A 19,284-nucleotide genomic window follows, 5' to 3' on the forward strand; every position below is an offset into this window, starting at 1 on the left:
CTCCAGGTCTGAATGACGCTTGTCGGCATAACTTTTCTTCCGACTATGTGCAGTCTGAAGCCTGCTCCGAACCTACTGAATCCTCTCGGTCGTCTTGAGCACCATCTCGGTGCTCCCCGGGACCCTCTGGCCAACTTCATCCCAACATATTAGGGTCCTGCACCTCCTCCCATACAACATCTCGAAGGGAGGACGGTCAATACTCGCGTGGTAGCTGTTGTTGTATGATAACTCAGCCAAAGGGAGATAAGTATCCCAGCTACCACCGAAGTCTAGCACGCACGCCCGCAACATATCCTCCAGAGTCTGGATGGTCTGCTCACTCTGAACATCTGTCTGCGGGTGAAAAGCGGTGCTAAAATGAAGACAAGTACCCAACTCGTCATGGAACTTCTTCCAAAACCTGGAGGTAAACCATACATCCCTATCTGAAATCACGGAGACTGGCACTCTGTGCTGTGCCGCCACCTCTCGAATGTAGATATCGGCCAACTTCTCTGCCGAGATACTCTCTTGGATCGGTATGAAGTGGGCGATCTTGGTCAACCGATCCACGATGACCCATATAGAATTCACTCCCCGTGCGGTCCTGGGAAGCTTGGTGATAAAATCCATCGTGATGTCCTCCCATTTCCACAGCGGGATATCCAACGGCTGCATCTTGCCATATGGCCTCTGGTGCTCGGCCTTGACCTTCCTGCAGGTCAAGCACCTCTCAAAGCACCAAGCCACATCCCGTTTCATGCAGGGCCAGCAATAGTCCAGACGAAGATCTCTATACATCTTCGTCGCCCCAGGATGAATGGAGAATCGGGATTTGTGCGTCTCCTCCATCAGAACCTGGAGCACACCCCCATGATATGGTACCCACACCCTATGGTGTAGTGTCAATAACCCTCGACTATCATAATCGAAGGAGTAAACCTAAACCACATTACGCATGCTCTTCCGATGTTCCTCCTTCATAGCCTCCTACTGAGCCTCCCGAATCTGCTCTAACAGTGGAGTCACCACTTTCATCCTCATGCACACGCCTTTGATCGGTGCTGCCTTGCGGCTAAGTGCATCGGCCACCACGTTGGCCTTCCCCAGGTGATAAAGGATCTCATAGTTATAATCCTTCACCACGTCCAACCACCGACGCTGCCTCATGTTCAGATTCGGCTGATTCATGAGGTACCTCAAACTCTTGTGGTCCGTGTAAATGGTACATCAGACTCCATAGAGGTAATGCCACCAAATCTTGAGGGCGAAGACAACCGCCCCCAACTCTAAATCGTGCGTCAGGTAGTTCGCCTCGTAAGGCTTCAGTTGCCTCAAAGCGTAAGCAATGACATGCCCTCTCTGCATCAGCACCGCGCCCAAACCTGAAATGGACGCATCACAGTATACCACAAAATCCTCTACGCCCTCGAGCAGGGCTAAGATTGGCGCTTCGCACAATCTCTGTATCAGAGTCTCAAACGTTGCCTGCTGCTTAAACCCCATCAAAATACCACGACTTTCTTCGTCAGTCGCGTCAGGGGTACGACTATCTTGGAGAAATCCTGAATGAATCTCTGATAATAGCCTGCTAATCCCAGGAAACTCCGAATCTCAGATGGAGACTTCGGAACTTCCCATCTCATCACGGCCTCTACCTTGGCCGGGTCGACCAGAATACCGTTCTGGTTGACAAGGTGCCCAAGGAATTGCACCTCGTGCAACCAAAACTCACACTTGGAGAACTTAGCGTACAAGCTCTCCCTCCTCAGAGTCTCCAAAACTTATCTCAGATGCTCCTCGTGCTCCTCCTGCGTCTTGGAGTAAACCAAGATGTCATCAATAAACACTATCACAAACCGGTCTAACATCGGTCTACACACGCGGTTCATGAGGTCCATGAACGCGGAAGGAGCATTGGAGAGCCCGAAGGGCATCACCACAAACTTGTAATGGCCATAACGCGTCCGGAACGCGGTCTTTTGCACATCCACCTCTCTGACCCTCATATGGTGGTAACCCAAACTCAAATCGATCTTGGAGAACCAAGATGCTCCCTGTAACTGGTCAAAGAGGTCATCAATCCTCGGGAGTGGGTAACGGTTCTTCACCGTTACCTTGTTCAGCTCCCGATAATCTATACACATCTGATGCGACCCGTCCTTCTTCTTCACAAACAGAATCGGGGCTCCCCAGGGTGAACTGCTCGGTCTAATGATTCCCTTGTCTAACAGCTCCTGCAGTTGTGTAGACAACTCCTGCATCTCAGGAGGAGCCAACCGATACGGTGCCTTGGCTATCGGAGCCGCACCAGGGACTAGGTCGATCCTGAACTCTACCTGTCGCTCCGGAGGTATCCCAGGAAGCTCCCCAGGGAACACATCTGCGTAATCTCGCACCACTGGAACCTCGATCACCGTTGCCTTACCCATCTCACGGGTGTCCATAACATACGCGACATATCCTGCGCAACCCTGCTGAAGGTAGCGCCTAGCTCTCGCTGTCGAACATACCGCTGGCCCTCGTTGTGGCCTCTCGCCCTGAACTACCAACTCTCCCCCACTTGGGGTCCTGATCCGCACCAGGTGCTGAGCACAATCTATCACCGCCCCATTAGGGCTGAGCCAATCCATGCCTATAATCACCTTGTTCCCACGCAACGGAATGGGAACCAAGTCTACCAAGTAGCGGTCCTCAAATAACTTCAGAATGCAATTTCCGAACACTGCTGATGCTCGCACTGATCGATCATCGGCAATCTCTACCTCTAAAGGGCAATCCAACATGCCCGAAGACTCAATGAACTTCTTGCTAAGCGCAAGAGAAACAAACGATCGGGTGGCACCCGAGTCAAACAACACCTGTACCGGGATACCGTTCACATAGAACGATCCTAAACGTAGATACATAGAGCGCATATCAATATCATAACATCATATAAATAAATCAGAGGGAAAGAATCATACCCGTCACCACATCGGGTGCGGCGCGTGCCTCTTCGGTAGTCAGCTGAAATGCTCGGCTCCTCACCACTGGAGCCTCTGCCTTGCCCTGCCGGCCATCAGTAATCTGCAGGGTCGCTGGAGCTGGCGCCTTCACTGGCCCTGCTGCTGTCAACTGAGGGCAGTTGGCCTTCTTGTGGCCCCTCTGGTTGCAGTGAAAACACATCAACTCAGACGTCAAATCACAGGTGCAGGGGCGGTACAATCCCTGCTTAAATGCCCCGTCTTGCTGCACTTATAGCAGCCCGACGACCCCAGTCTACATGCCCCCTCATGTGGCCTGCCGCATTTCCTGCAACGACCCGGTTCCGACTAGCCTTTCGGCCTACCATTTGATCCCTTGAGCTTCTTCCCCGAAGCCCCTCCCATCTGACCCTCCTCTGCGTTCCTCTTCTGGATGTGCTCCAAATCTATCTCCCTCTCCCTCGCCCTGGCAATCATAGAGTCCAAGGTAGGGAAAGCTGAAAAACTGACATGCTCCTGAATATCGGCTCGCAACATATCGTGGTAGTAGGTCCTCCTCATATCCTTATCACCCGCATACTGGGGCACCAGTAACGCCCTCTCCCGAAACTTGGCGGTGATCTCCGCCACAGTCTCCGTCGTTTGTCTCATATCCAGAAACTCTCTAGCTAACTGCTGGAGCTCCACCGCAGGTGCAAACTCTGCTCGAAACCGGCTCACAAAGTCCGGCCATGTCATAGCCCCAACAGCCGAGGCTCCCAATGAGTCACCAACAGACTCCCACCAGTCTCTAGCTCTGTCTCTCAAACACCCTGCTGCAAACCTCACCTTCGACCCCTCAGGGCAGAAGCTAGTCAACTGTGCAGACTCAATGTCCGCAATCCATTGTCTGGTAGCAATGGGGTCCTTCGCCCCATGGAAATCCGGCGTACCACTGCCCCTGAAGTCCTTAAAGGACAGTGTGCAAGATCCTGACTGGCCCGATGCCATGTCTCTCCTGAACGCCCCGAGGCGTTCCTCCATCAGCTCTACTATCCCTTCCTTGATCGACCCGAAGATGATGGAGGTCGACTCATGGATGCCTCTGGTGATCTCTGACATGATGAACTCGCTTAGCCCCTCATCTACTGGCTTGGAACCTGATCCCGAACCCGATCCCTCTCCTGAACTGCCAACTGCTAGCCTTAGACGTAGTACCACCATTCTGCAGTACATAACAACAACCGTTAGCGATACTGATACTTCTTGAGGGATCACACCCACTACAAGTTCCCCGGTCTTGTCTTGGCCTTCCTCAGTTCGGGTACGGATCCTCTGCTTTCAGTAGTACGGGCCCATACTACCTTCCACATCTATTCGTACCTACCTCAAGGACTGCCTTGACTCCATAGGATCCCTTTACCACTGCTGATCTCTGCTACTCTCATCCTAGGCTTACCCTAGGGAACCTCTGACTCTACCTAAACCAGTCCTCAGCTGCTGAAGGCCTCTTTGTAATGCCAATTAGATATTATCTGAATACAATCACATGCAACGAGGCTCGGATAATCCTTCGAGTAAGGGACTCATCCCCACAACAGTTAGGGCTCAGACAAGAGCTACGCAATAGGGTCAAATCCAATCCTCTAAGATTATCCAACCCTGGCCACATGTGACTTTAATGTATTCACCTAATAGCTTACTCCCATCACTCAAGGCCCAGAAATCACAAAGCAAGTAGCATTCAGACAAAATGGAACAATCTCAAGCAAATCCGTTCTCATAGAGAGAAATTGTGCTAGCATACAATCCTAAACTCATACTATCAGGCATAACCTAGACAGGCTATCCTACTGCTGTCTACTCAATACTAGCATGCAATTCTCATAAGTTGAAGCACATAAAGCAGGCACGTAAGGCATCACTCCTAGATCCTTAGTCCTATTCTAGCATGTTGTTCTACTGAAACTGTTAACATAACATAAACTTGTATGGGTACTTTGGGAAATACTTACTTGAGCTCGGCCGGTCGCGTACATCACACACTTCGTTCTTTCTTAAAACTCTTTACTTAATCTTTTAGAAAACATTTTCTTTTTTGAAATCCTTTAATCCCTCGATTTGAGTTCAGACACCCCCGAAGGTGTGTCCGAATCCCTCAAACCAGGGCTCTGATGCCAACTTGTAACGACCCAAATTTCACGTCCAAAAATTTCGTTTTTAAAACAATACTTTAGAAAACATCTGTAAATAAAACATTGTCTGATCAAACCATTTCATAACATACATCGTGTCTGAAAACCAAAATATGGAAACAACCAAATATCAGAGTACAAATCCCAGAACAAGTTCGTAAGGCGGAAAACAGTGTGCGTGTATGATGTGCCGCTACCGCGTCATCTCCTTCCCCTTCGACGAAGAGGTACCTGAAACCAAAACTGTAAACTGTAAGCACGAAGCTTAGTGAGTCCCCCCCCCATCGTACCACATACCATACAATCATATAACATACATATTGCCAGGCAATTTTGGGGTGCCCGACCTACCCGGTACGGCCATTCTGGGGTGTCGACCTACCCATGCGGCCATTCTAGGGTGCCGTCCTACCCGTGTCAAGCCATTCTGGGGTGCTGACTACCCATGTCAAGCCATTCTGGGGTGCTGACTACCCTTCGGTCCTACGACCGAACCTCGGGGACTATTCCACCCCCTTACTACTACTACTATCGCATATCATAACATATCAAATTATCAGACATATCTGGGGTGTCCGAACTACCCTTCGGTCCTAACGACCGAACTCGGGGACTGTTCCCCTCGTACTACCTCTGGCTCATATAACAGATCATACTAGTATATAAACATAACATCACATACTGTCAAACGTATCTGGGGTGTCTGACTACCCTTCGGTCCTAACAACCGAACTCTACTACTATCATATATAACATATCATGCTAGCATATAACATATCAGGTAGTAGAAAACCTAGATGAATATCACAAAGACAATCATCCAACACACAACTCCTACTGGTGGGCCAGCATTGTGGCCGTAGACCCACCGCTACTGGAAGGTAACTCACCTCGAAGTAGCTACTGATCAGCGCGGGAATCCTCTGACTGCTTTCCCTGCTGCTCCGGAAATCCCCTGGCTATAATTTCCACAAAACACTTAGTCATACACTACTAACTGTTCTTAGGGTAAAATGATCATTTTACCCCCGACCAAGTCAAAGTCAAATTCAACTACCAGTTGACCTGACTCGCCGAGTTGGCTCGCCAACTCGCCGAGTCCCTATCCTTCCATTTGTCCTTATACCCGTCTCTACTCGTCAAGTTAGGCGATGACTCGGCGAGTTTTCCTTCTAAATGATCATCGACTAAATCTTCATCCGACTCGCCGAGTTGTATGAACAACTCGTCGAGTTCATCTTCATCCATAAGAAGATTGCCTTGGACTCGCCGAGTCTGCTCATGCACTCGCCGAGTCCCATGAATATCCAGAACAATGGCTTAGTCCAGAACATTGGGCCACTCCCCGGGACTCCCTAAAACCTTTCCACACTCAACTGGGTCCTTTTGACCCTCAACTGATTTGGGACTAAATCTTGGACTCGCCGAGTCCAAGGATATTCTCACTAGATCTTCGATTTCTGATGTACAACTCTTGATCAAAGGATAGATCTATTCTCCTAGGACCGTTCTAGCATGTAAAGTTACAACCTTTACGTGCTTGCATGGGACTTTAAGCTCAAAAGGTCCTAAAACAATCCCTTGAGTTGCATGGAGCCTTTCTTGGGTGGAAAAGCACCCCCATTCTGCTTTGTGACCACTCAAGGGTCCTAGATCCGCACCCTCATCCCCAACCATGCTTGCATTCATGGTTGGATAGCTAAAATGGCTCATAAAGCCCTAAAACTACACAAAATGGGATCTAGCATTTGGAAGATCAAGGTACAAACTTTTTACCTTGAATGAGCTGCAAATGATGCACAAATTCGGAGCCCCTTCAGTCCTTTCTTGCTCCTTCAAGCTTCTCTTCCTTCCTTGGATCACAAGAACACCAAACTCACTTCAAATGCTCTAGTTTGCTTCAACAACGGCTAGGGTTTGCTATGGGGGTCCTCTGGGAGTAAATGGGACAAAGGAGGCCGGGTTAAAGTGTTTAAATAGGGCGCAAGCCCTCGTATTAGGGTTTTTGTCCAGACATGGTCTACTTGCCGAGTCCGAGGACCGACTCGTCGAGTCCATAGCTTAAACCCCGCGTCTTATCCAGCTCCTACTCGGCGAGTTGGTCCTTCAACTCGCTGAGTCCAAGGCCAAAAATGCAATTATTTAAAGTGTTAATTACAAAGAATACGTACCAAGAACCAGGTGCTACAATTGGCATCAGCAGCGGCGCCAACAGTGGCGCCGACTCCAGCGATAGGACGGGTTGTGGATGGCCGGAAGGTCAAGTTGGAGGCTCCTGTGGCTCGGAGCCGAGCATTTCAGCTGACAGCCAAGGAGGCACGCGCTGCCCCCGTTGTGGTGACAAGTATGATTTCTTATCCTTATATTTTATATTATGTCGCTGTGATTTTGATATATCATGTGCCTTGTTTAGGATCGTTCCATGTGAACGGAATCCCAGTTCAGGTGTAGTTTGATTCGGGTGCCACCCGATCTTTTGTCTCTCTTGCGCTTAGCAAGAAGTTTCCGGAGTTTTCGAGCATGTTGGATTGCCCTCTAGAGGTCGAGATTGCGGACGACCGGTCGGTGCGAGCATCGGAGGTCTATCGGGATTGTGTTTTGAGGCTGTTTGAGGAGCGTTACCTGGTAGACCTGGTTCCTATTCCGTTGAGGGGGAATAAGGTGATTATAGGCATGGATTGGTTGAGCCCCAATGGGGCAGTGATAGATTGCGCGCAGCAGTTGGTTCAGATCAGGACCCCAAGGAGGGGAGAGTTGGTAGTTCAGGGTGAGAGGCCACAGCAAGGACCAGCGGTAGTTTCAGCAGCGAGAGCTAGGCGTTACCTTCAGCAGGGTTGTGCAGGAAATGTCGCCTATGTTATGGACACTCGGGAGGCGGGTAAGGCGACGGTGGGCGATGTGCCCGTGGTGCGTGAGTTTACGGACGTATTCCCTGAGGAGTTGCCTGGGATACCTCTGGAGAGGCAGGTAGAATTCAGGATCGACCTAGTCCCCGGTGCGGCTCCGATAGCCAAGGCACCGTATCGGCTGGCTCCTATTGAGATGCAGGAGTTGTCTATACAGCTGCAGGAGCTGTTAGACAAATGATTCATTAGACCAAGTAGTTCTCACTGGGGAGCTCTGATTTTGTTTGTGAAAAAGAAGGACGGGTCGCATCGGATGTGTATAGATTATCGGGAGCTGAATAAGGTAATGGTGAAGAACCGTTACCCACTCCCGAGGATTGATGACCCTTTTGACCAGTTACAGGGAGCATCTTGGTTCTCCAAGATTGCTTTGCGCTCAAGATATCATCAGATGAGGGTCAGAGAGTAGGATTTACAGAAGACGGCGTTCCAGACATGATATGGCCACTATGAGTTCGTGGTGATGCCTTTCGGGCTCACCAATGCTCCTGCCGCATTCATGGACCTCATGAATCGCGTGTGTAGACCGATGTTATACCGGTGTGTGATAGTGTTTATTGATGACATCTTGGTTTACTCTAAGACTTAGGAGGAGCACAAGGAGCATCTGCGGGAGGTTCTGGAGACCTTGAGGAAGGAGAACTTGTATGCTAAGTTCTCCAAGTGTGAGTTCTGGTTGCGCGAGGTGCAGTTCCTTGGGCACCTCGTCAACCAAGACAAGATTTCAGTGGACCCGGCCAAAGTAGAGACCGTGATGAGATGGGAATTTCCGAAGTCACCATCTGAGATTCGGAGTTTCCTAGGATTAGTCGGATACTATCGGAGATTCATCCAGGATTTCTCCAAGATAGCCGTACTCCTAACCAGGATAACGAGGAAAGTCCTGGTCTTTCATTGGGGGCCTGAGCAGCAGGCCACATTTTAGACTCTGAGACATAGATTGTGTGAGGCGCCAATCTTAGCCCTGCCAGAGGGCACGGGGGATTTTTTTGTATATTGCGATGCGTCCATCTCAGATTTGGGCGCAGTTCTGATGCAGAGAGGGCATGTCAACGCCTATGCGTCGAGGCAGCTGAAGCCTCATGAGGCGAATTACCCGACGCATGATTTGGAGTTGGGGGCTGTCATGTTCGCCCTCAAGATTTGGCGTCATTACCTTGATGGGGTTCGTTGTACGATTTACGCGGACCACAAGAGCCTGCGGTATCTCATGGACCAGCCAAATCTGAATATGAGGCAGCGTCGGTGGCTTGACGTGGTAAAGGATTACGATTGCGAGATCCTTTACCACCTGGGGAAGGCCAATGTGGTGGCCGACACGCTTAGCCGCAAGGCAGTGCCGATCAGGGATATCTGTCTGAGGATGACAGTGGTGACTCCGCTGCTGGAGCAAATTTGGGAGGCCCCGCAGGGGGCCATGAAGGAAGAACATCGGAAGAGCGAGCGGATTGTGGATCAGGTTTCCTCCTTTGACTATGACAGCCGGGGGTTGTTGACTCTACACCATAGGGTGTGGGTCCTGTATCATGGGGGTGTGCGCCAGGTATTGATGGAGGAGGCGCACAAATCTCGATTCTCCATTCACCCCGGAGCGACGAAGCTGTATAGGGATCTTCGTCTGGACTATTGGTGGCCCTGCATGAAGCAGGATGTGGCATGGTACGTAGACCAGTGCTTGACCTGTAGGAAGGTCAACGCCGAGCATCAGAGACCTCACGGCAAGATGCATCCGTTGGATATTCCGCTGTGGAAATGGGAAGACATCACGATGGATTTTATCACAAAGCTTCCCAGGACCGCGCGGGGAGTGGATTTGATTTGGGTCATCGTCGATCGATTAACCAAGAGTGCCCATTTTATCCCGATTCAGGAGAGTATTTCGGCCGAAAAGTTGGCCGACATTTCTATCAGGGAGGCGGTGGCGCGGCACGGGGTGCCAGTATCGGTGATTTCAGACAGAGACGTTCAGTTTACCTCCAGGTTCTGGAAGAAGTTCCTTGACGAACTGGGAACTCGTCGGCATTTTAGCACCGCTTTACCCGCAAACAGATGGACAGAGTGAGCGGACCATCCAAACCTTGGAGGATATGTTGTGGGCGTGTGTCTTAGACTTCGGATGTAGTTGGGATACTTACCTTCCTTTGGATGAGTTCTCGTACAACAACAGCTATCACGCGAGTATTGACCGTCCTACCTTCGAGATGTTGTACGGGAGAAAGTGCAAGACCCCGGTATGTTGGGGTGAGGTAGGTCAGAGGGTTATGAGGAGTACTGAAGTGGTACTCAAGACTACAGAGAGGATCCAGCAGGTCCGGAGCAGGCTTCATACTGCTCAGAGTCGGCAGAAAAGTTATGCCGACAAGCGCCGATCCGACTTGGAATTCCAGGTCGGGGATATGGTCCTCCTGAAGGTGTCACCTTAGAAGGGTGTCATTCGATTCAGGAAGCGGGGCAAGCTGGGCCCTAGGTATATTGGACCTTTCAGGGTTGTAGCCCGGGTGGGCAAGGTGGCATATAGGCTGGATCTGCCAGCCGAACTCAGTCAGATTCATAGCACCTTTCACGTTTCCTAGTTGCAGAAATGGTTGGTGGACGATTCGGCAGTAGTGCCTTTAGAGGACATTCAGGTTGATGACAACCTGAACTACATCGAGCGGCCAGTGGCGATCCTTGACAGGAAGTCAAAGTATCTGAGGAACAAGAGAGTGGAGCTAGTAAAGGTGCAGTGGCAGCACCGAATGGGCTCGGAGTGGACTTGGGAGCCGGTGGGCGAGATGATGGAGCATTACCCCGAGCTGCTTCAGGATCGAACAACAGACTTCGAGGACAAAGTCTAAAATAAGTGGGGGAGACTTGTAACACCTGGTTCCTGGTACGTATTTTTAAGTTAAGTATTTTGCATTTTGGCCTGGGACTCGGTGAGTTGGTGGCCCAACTTGTCGAGTAGAAGCGGATTAGACACGGGAGTTAAGTGGCTGACTTAGCGAGTCAGAGACCGGACTCGGCGAGTCCATAGCAATCTCCCAATCTTTGAAGATGGACTCGATGAGTTGTTCATACAACTCGGCGAGTCATAGACTGGACAAGTTCTTAAGTTGGAGATGAACTCGACGAGTTCAAGAAGGAACTCGGCGAGTCGGATGAAGATGGTCCCGATGTTATGATTGAAGGAGAACCCGTCGAGTTTTTGCTAGACTCGACGAGTGGAGCAGGGGTTTTGTGTGGGATTAGTAAAGCATGGACTCGACGAGTTGGTAGGCCAACTCGGCGAGTCAAATCAACTGAATGTTGACTTTGACTAATGTTGACTTGGACCGACTCTGTTTTGGGTTGTATGTGACGTGTGTTGACTTGAAGGTTGTCGTGTAGGGATCGAGGAGTCGTAGGGAGTCAACTTGTGCACCGAGGAAAGTTCAGACACTGCACGACATTGAGGTGAGTTATCTTCCAGTAGGGGTGGGTCTAAGGCCACAATGTCGGCCCACCAAAAAGGGGTATTTAGAAGATAATGGTCTTTGTGATAATTATCTTGGTCTGGTTATGTGTTGGTAGTATGTTATGTGTATGGTAGGGATTAGTTTCCCTGATAGTGGTCCTTAGGACCCAAGGGTAGGTCAGTACCCGGATATGCCTGACTGTATGCTTATATCTGTTGATTGTATGTTAGTAGTAGGGGGTGAAATAGTCTCCAGTTACCGGTTGAAAGATACCGATGTTGGTTACCGGTTGAAAGATGCCGATGAAGGTTACCGGTTGAAAGATACCGATGAAGGTTACCGGTTGAAAGATACCGACGATATTGTGTGGTATGTGGTATGATGGGGGAACTCACTAAGCTTTGTGCTTACGGTTTTGGTTTTGGTTTCAGGTACCTCTTCGTCGAAGGGGAAAGAGTCGGCGGCGTAGCAGCGCATCACACACACACATGTTTCCGCAAGAAGTTTTTGGGACTGTACTCTGATTTTCTATACTTTTGATGTTATGGTTTGAAATACAACATTATGATTTTGTAATGAATGTTTATTGACAATGTCTTGGTAAAAATGTTTGTTAAACGCGTTAATTCAAAAACGAAATTTTTGGCCTTGAAAATTAGGTCGTTACATCCATTTGGACGGTCCTCCCCGGAAACCGTTCTGAACTAAAAGTTGACTCATTCAGGTGACTGCCTGCCCATACTACCCTTAACCCATCTTAACGAATATCATGCACCCTGACCAATAACGAATCATTGGCTCGCTAACTTTTACCATTGAAACAAACCATCACATTTCTCTCTAAAATTCAGAAATCCAATACCTTGACTGACTCTTAAGCAAGCCAAACTATCTCTGAACGCAATTATTACTACTTTTCTTTACGACCCGAACCAAACGGAACCCTTCCGACCCTGACTTATGTTGCCGATACCACTGGGACTTAGGACTCCTAACCATTCACTGTTGTTCCACCCTTCATCCGAAAACAAGGCGACTCCCAACACAAGCCTCAATTGGATAACCATTAAAAACAATTACATACATCGCCAACATATTCCACGACTTCCCAGCTATAGAACCGAACTTCTAGTGAGAACCACAGAGTTAGGGACTTTCAAAACGACAACCACTGAAATGACTCCATCAGTATGCTTCCCGGGACCAGAAACCCATCACTCCTAAACTTCTGAACCTAAACTCCGGGACTGATATTCATCCATTCGCTGGACCTACACTTTTTTTTAGTAAGAACACTACTAACACACAAAACGATGTACTCAAAACACATTGATCGCGAATTTCACTAAATCCTAAAACCCAAAGTTGTACCAAAAGCCTTAAATACACCCTTGATTCTCTGACAAGTCATTCCAAACCACTACCCCTTTAAACAAGGACGGTCAATCCAAAAATTTTCATGTTGTATCTAACCCTTACCTGCTCAGGTGTACCTCCATCTGGGAATCACTTGAGATTTTTGGATCAATTCCTCATACTGGAAAACCAAACTCCTAACAGACAGCCCACAAGAAGATGAGGTCCACCATATCTACCCTTCATTAAGCAACTTTCGATGCGCAACATAATAAACTGTTCTAAATAAATTTTATTGACCACATGATCCCATCCAACTGGTCACCGAGTCTCCCGACTCCAAAGAACAACGCACTGACATCCAACCATTCCAACACAAGAGGAAGTGTATTTACATAGGGTTTAACAAAACAGGTTGAAACACTCTATTCTTTTCTTCCTCTTTGGCCGTCAACCACCCATGACCTCCTCCATTTTCTCGTCTCTCTCTCTCTCTCTCTCTCTCTCTCTCTCTCTCTCTCCCTCTTTCTTTTGTGTTGCATACACCCATGCAGCAAGGGGGTGTTAGGGTTTTTCTTTTATAGGGGAGCAAGGGCGTAGGGGCCGATCGTAGGTTCCCATTAGACCCTAAAAATGAAGTCTATTAAGACCCAAAATACTTTTGTACAACTTTTCTCATATACGCAATACACTCCTATAAATTCTCTATAGTGACTCAAATCTCATAGTTGATAAATCAGTGTCATTTTTGGTAAAAGAATCTTAGATTTAATTACTTGTATCCCCTTTAGTCCTCCTATGATATTTTTGCCAACTAAATAACATTCATTCTTTTTATTTATTTATCACATATATTTTAAATATTGAAACCAGAAACGGAACGCTACAATAACTCTAATAATGTTATTGTGTTTATCAATACATACAAAAAAAATTAAAACTCATATATAGAATTTAACACTTTTATGTTGAATGACAATTCATAATAAATGTATGGATTTCGTACTCAAAATGTTTGAATTGATAATCATAGAGTCAGAATTCGCAGTCAAACGAAGTTATAACACTTCTCTGTTGAAATGACAATGTATGATAATATGTAAAAAATGACATTTCCTTGAATCTCATATGAAGTCATTGATTATAAAAAAACCATAGCTTCACCGAGACCACTATTTTGTAAGCTTCTCCTCCAAATCAAACAATTGTACATGGTTAATCTGGACTTATATATATTAAAACTTACTGTAGGTAGACCAAAAATAACTATGAAGATAGTTTTTTTTGCTAATGGGAATGAAAGCAATGTTAATAAGGATGTTATGGAACAACTAGCCACTTTTGCCCCAAAACATTTAATGTTATATAAGCTTACTCTCCCATTTGTAAATATGTAATGAATTATCCATTATGTATAACGATACAAGAAACTATGATATTGCCTTAATCAACTCCACGTAACAACCCGTGACAACCAGCGTACTAAGATACTAGTTATTAATATTTGAAACTAGTTGTGAGACCCGAGTATTACACGGGTTTATTAAAAATAAAAATATAATATCAATATTTAAATATTAAATATTTTATAAAATAATAATTTTACATATCATAATATAATCTTTTACAACATTTATAAAAGAAAATCAAATCTTCTTTATTATCAAATTAATAGAATGATTTTCTTTCCTTATATGAAATTTTATTTTAAAAAATGGAAATTCTAAAAAAATGACAAGTGGAAAATAATAATTCTAAAATTCTTACAAAATTACATGTGGCAAAATTCTTGAGAATTTGACAAGTGACAAAAAAACCTTCATTTATTAGAGAAGATTTCAAGAAAAAAAAAAAAAAAACTACCATTTGACTATGCTCTAAGTCTTGGTTACCATGTTATACCATTAATCCTTAAATATTTAACAAAGGTACGTTTGTATAACTATCAATTTGTATCTCCTTTCGCTCTAACTCATGATCATGAAAAATTATAATTTTTTTCCAACTCAAATAAACCAATAAAATAATAACTCGTTCTCCTTAATTTCCTTCCAAAACAAACTCACATAACATGATTTAAAGGGTTAGCGGACTTTTTTGAGTCTCAATTATCAATTATGGATGGTATCATATATGCAAATGCATCAAGATCCCACAAAAGTAGAAAAAGAGGCACATTATTTCCAATTTTATAATAAAAATGAGAAAAAAAAGGACAAAAGAAAAAAAAAAAAAAAGAAAGAGTTGATCTATTAAGGGCCCTTTAATCTTTTATTACAGAATCCAAAGGCAAAAAATGTTTACTATAAAGTAACATTAAAGAAAGGCATCCATCCACAGCAAATCTACACTTGGTTAAATTTTCATGCTGTTTAAGTGCCTTGGACCCTTGTATAAGAACCACTATACATCATCTGCATTCAAGTAAAAAGGTTGATAGTTGATTAAGATTGAAGACATAAATCAATTCTATTAAAGAAATATGTATTTGAGCTTATCGAGATTACATATATAAAACAATTCTTTTATTTCATAATAATTTATTTTATAAAAAACTCACCAAACCTTCAATGGAGATAGTGGAGGAGTTACTTATCAAACTAAAAAATTCGAGAGAAATTATAATAATCTTATGGGGAGAGATTAAAAAAATCTAGCAAATAATGTGAGATAATGGAGGGTTTACTTATTAAATTGTGGGAAAAAATAATTATGAAGGCGAACAAAGGTGAGAATATGAAGGGCAAATAGGTAAAAGTGTATTTCTTTCACTTAACATATTAAGACATGGTGTATGTAGTCATAAATAGCCCTCAACACTCCCCAAAACAACACCATAAAAGGGTAAAGATACAAAGCATTTACAAGAAAGCAACAAGACATATAACCTTGAATGCATGAACTTTTAATAACTTTTTAGGATTCAATTGAAATGTAGGCAATCTTGTAATAGATATGCAGAAACAAAAGGCCAAAGAAGCAAACAAATCAATGAATCTTGCAAGTGGAATTAAGCAAAACATACCTTCAAATTTACTCACACGAAGCTTCTATTTGCAATGTTCAAGACATCATCACATCAGCATCATCATCGAGTCTAGCAGTATTCACTGTAATTTCATCCCCATCAACAGCTCCGCCATCAACAGCCCAGTTTGGCCAACTGGACACAGTCTCTAAGCTGTTGGTCCGCCGTGAATCAGGCGGCGCATCCACCTCCACCTCCTCCGCAATTTGAGTCGAAGAAAAGAAATCCTCGGGCTGCACCTCCTCCGTCTGCGGTTGCCGGAAATGATGGTGTCTCACTGGAAATACCAGCCGGTGCCTACGAGCAAGGTGCCTCAATCCAAACCCTAACAGTTCTTCGTCGTCATCATCGTCGATTAAATCCCCCAACCTCAAAACCCTAGACCTAGACCTCCTCCTCACTTTCGAATCTCCATCAACCGCATCCGTAGGCAGCTGGAACCGACAAACAGGACATGAATTATGCTGTGAAAGCCATGGAAGTATGCAGTCCGGATGGTACATATGCTTACAAGGCAGCTCTTTCGTTTCGTCATACACTACAAATTGATCCTTACAAACGGCACAGATAACAACCGGATCGATTTCAAGGAATGCAGCTGTGATCTTAACCGAAGGAATAGCTTCAACGGCGGATTTCGACGCAGGGGAGTGGTGGCGGGAGGTGGTAGCGGTGGTGGAAGGATTGGAGTCCTCGGAGTTAAACAGGTGATTAATGACACGGTGAAAGTAAGGGCTGTCGAGGAGGAAATTATCGTCGGAAGGGGCAACAGACGAGAACTGGAAAGAATTAGCGTACTCCGCCGCCGGAGAGGACGGATCGAGAAACGAAGGGAATAACAATTGATTGGAATCTTCATGGTTATCGGAGTTGGGATTAGTGGCGTTATTGAAAGTAATAGGGGAGTCCAGCTCTTCAAGAAAGTCGGAGTTGCAGTGAGGGCAGAGGAGGTTGGCGGTGGCGGTATTGGAGGAGGGGATGAGAGAGATGCTCATGTCACATTCATGACACCAGTAGGTACGGCGGTCCATGGTGGCGGCGACGGTGGTGGTGGTGGTGGTTGAAGACATTCTTTATAGGAGGCGTCGCTTTGCGAGGTATCGATAGAGAGGGGTCGGATATTTTTGTATGGAGGAGAGTGAAAGGTGGGGTCAGCGTTAGTTGGTTAGGTCAGTGTCTTTAGGTTTAATAAATTAATTATATAAAAATATTTAACATGAATAAACAAAAGTCGCTTTGGCCGAGTGGTTAAGGCGTGTGCCTGCTAAGTACATGGGGTTTCCCCGCGAGAGTTCGAATCTCTCAGGCGACGTGACTTTTTTATTTTTATTTTTAAAATGTGTTTTTCACGATTTAATTGTAAAATTTTGTTAAGTGTCATTTTTCAGAGTATTTAATAAATAATTAAGTAGTTTTATCAGGTTACTTATTATAGGTAATAGACTAATATCCACGATCTACTTATCTTAAATTCATTTGACAACCACCTAAATGGACCAACCCATTACGTGTTAGTTTTGACTTCAAGATTTGCATCCGCATTATCGCATAGATATACCTAATTCATTTCGTTATAAGTTTGTGTGTCAATCCCTATCTAAAATGAATTTCATTTCCACATGTCTTCGATAGCTTTTGCCACAATTTTTGAGATTCAATTTTTTTGGAAATGACAAATATATTTTTGAAACTCAATGTTCCTACGATGTCGTGGTTACATTGTCCTTACCAAGGAAACTATAGACACAAAATAATGGGCTTTATTCTACTCTCCTAACGTAGACATGATGCCCTAAAACTAGGATTATGATGCTTTCAAGATATTGTTGGCTAAGAGTGGTTACTTAGATTGGGTTATGTAGCACAATATCACCTCGAATTTTTACCTCTTTTAGGAGGATAGTGACGGATCCAGATAGAAAAAGTTAGTGCCGCACATTTATTTTAGGGGTTATACAACTAGAAAACAAATCATTTATGAAGGCAGTTTCTGTCACAAAATCATTAATAAACTGACAAATTTACACTAAATTCACAATTATTAGACTTTGTGATGGATTGTCTACGGATTCGTGACAGATTTCCAACAGATTTTCACTAAATTTTCACTGGAACGCCAACCGAGAACCTGAATTCACTTGAGAGCGCGAGGATAAATGGAAACTGAAGTATCCTCATCCCTTTACTTGATTATTCGTTACTACTTCCTTGCTTAAACTCTAATTTCGGGACGAAATTCCCTCTAACGGGGGATGATGTGACAACCCGAAATTTTCTATCCTGTACACTTGGTCATATCTATCAAAGATAGCCTCGTTTTGCTAACTTTTAGCACTGTTTTGGGTCTATTTGAGTGTTCGAAACCTAGTACAATTAAGGTAGGAGCCTAGAAATGGGATAACACGATGCATATCAAGCGAAATCGGGCCAAACACTCCAACACATGGAGTGTGCGGCCGCACACTTGAGTGTACGGCCACACACAGGTGTGTGCGGCCGCACACTTGAGTGTACGGCCACACACAGGTGTGTGCGGCCGCATACCCACTCCAGCCACACACTCCCACCTATAAGTATAACCATTAGTCATTTTTGAACCCTTTTCCCACTCCTTCAAAGCTGGAACACGTTTTCTCTTAAGTATCATCCACATCTTCATCTTGTTCTTCATAAAAGTAAGTAGTACTTCCTTTGATTTGTTGATACTTGAATGTAACTAGCCTTCTTCCCTACTTTGATCCATGAAATCACGTTTTTGGTGTTAGATCTTCAAGAACTCCAAGAACACACACTAAGTTTTGGACCCCAATCACCCTTTTCAAGCCTCTATAACGTGTATATACTTGCTATACCTGGTTATATGTAAAGAACACTTGATGATATGCTTGAAAAACTCAAGTTTATCATCTTCATAAAGGGTGTGCGGCCGCACACCTTCATGGTGGCCGCACACACCCCTTTTAGGTCCCAAAATAGCAATAAAATCCATATAAGGCTAGAACAAGAAGTGAGAAACCTTCCTAGATGGGTTCTAAGGCCTTAAAATACGTTTTGACACACTTCATAGGGAGTGTGCGGCCGCACACACAGCTTGGCCGCACACTCTGGCCGCACACACACTAAACCTTTGGTTTTGTGGCCTTACACTTCAATATAGGACCATACACCCCCTTATGAGCAAGCATATGTGTTGGTAACACTTAGTTCTAAGTGTTTTTATGTCCTTAAGGCATGTCCCTATCACCATTAGTGATTATATACATTAAATGTATTCATATATGTGTAATTATATGTTGAATAGGATTTGTTTGTGCTCAAGACTCCAATTGACACCCAACAATCCTATATCGATCTTCCATCCGATCCACTCACTGTAGGTGAGTTCATACCCCTTAAATAACCCTTTTAAATGTTTTTAAATGTTTATAAATGATT

General features: G+C 45.2%; 1 protein-coding gene and 1 non-coding gene across 2 annotated transcripts; one reads left to right on the forward strand and one right to left on the reverse strand.

Moving 5' to 3' along the window:
• Positions 1-15,051: 15,051 nt before the first annotated feature.
• On the reverse strand, positions 15,052-16,975 carry LOC111878138 (E3 ubiquitin-protein ligase RING1). Its single transcript, XM_023874649.2, has 2 exons — positions 15,847-16,975; positions 15,052-15,235 (listed from the first exon to the last, which is right to left on the reverse strand). Exon 1 carries the CDS (start codon positions 16,917-16,919, stop codon positions 15,885-15,887), a length of 1,035 nt encoding a protein of 344 aa, XP_023730417.1. The 5' UTR covers positions 16,920-16,975; the 3' UTR covers positions 15,052-15,235; positions 15,847-15,884.
• A 104-nt stretch (positions 16,976-17,079) lies between these two features.
• TRNAS-GCU (transfer RNA serine (anticodon GCU)) lies at positions 17,080-17,161 on the forward strand. Its single transcript has one exon. It is a non-coding gene; the product is annotated as a tRNA-Ser (tRNA).
• Positions 17,162-19,284: the final 2,123 nt, after the last annotated feature.

Source organism: Lactuca sativa, chromosome 1 (genome assembly GCF_002870075.4).
Source record: "Lactuca sativa cultivar Salinas chromosome 1, Lsat_Salinas_v11, whole genome shotgun sequence".
In the NCBI taxonomy this organism is placed as follows: domain Eukaryota; kingdom Viridiplantae; phylum Streptophyta; class Magnoliopsida; order Asterales; family Asteraceae; genus Lactuca; species Lactuca sativa.

What these genes read in the sequence shown, in the direction of transcription:
- LOC111878138 (XM_023874649.2), bottom strand. Translation starts at nt 16,919, where the DNA reads ATGTCTTCAACCACCACCACCACCACCGTCGCCGCCACCATGGACCGC.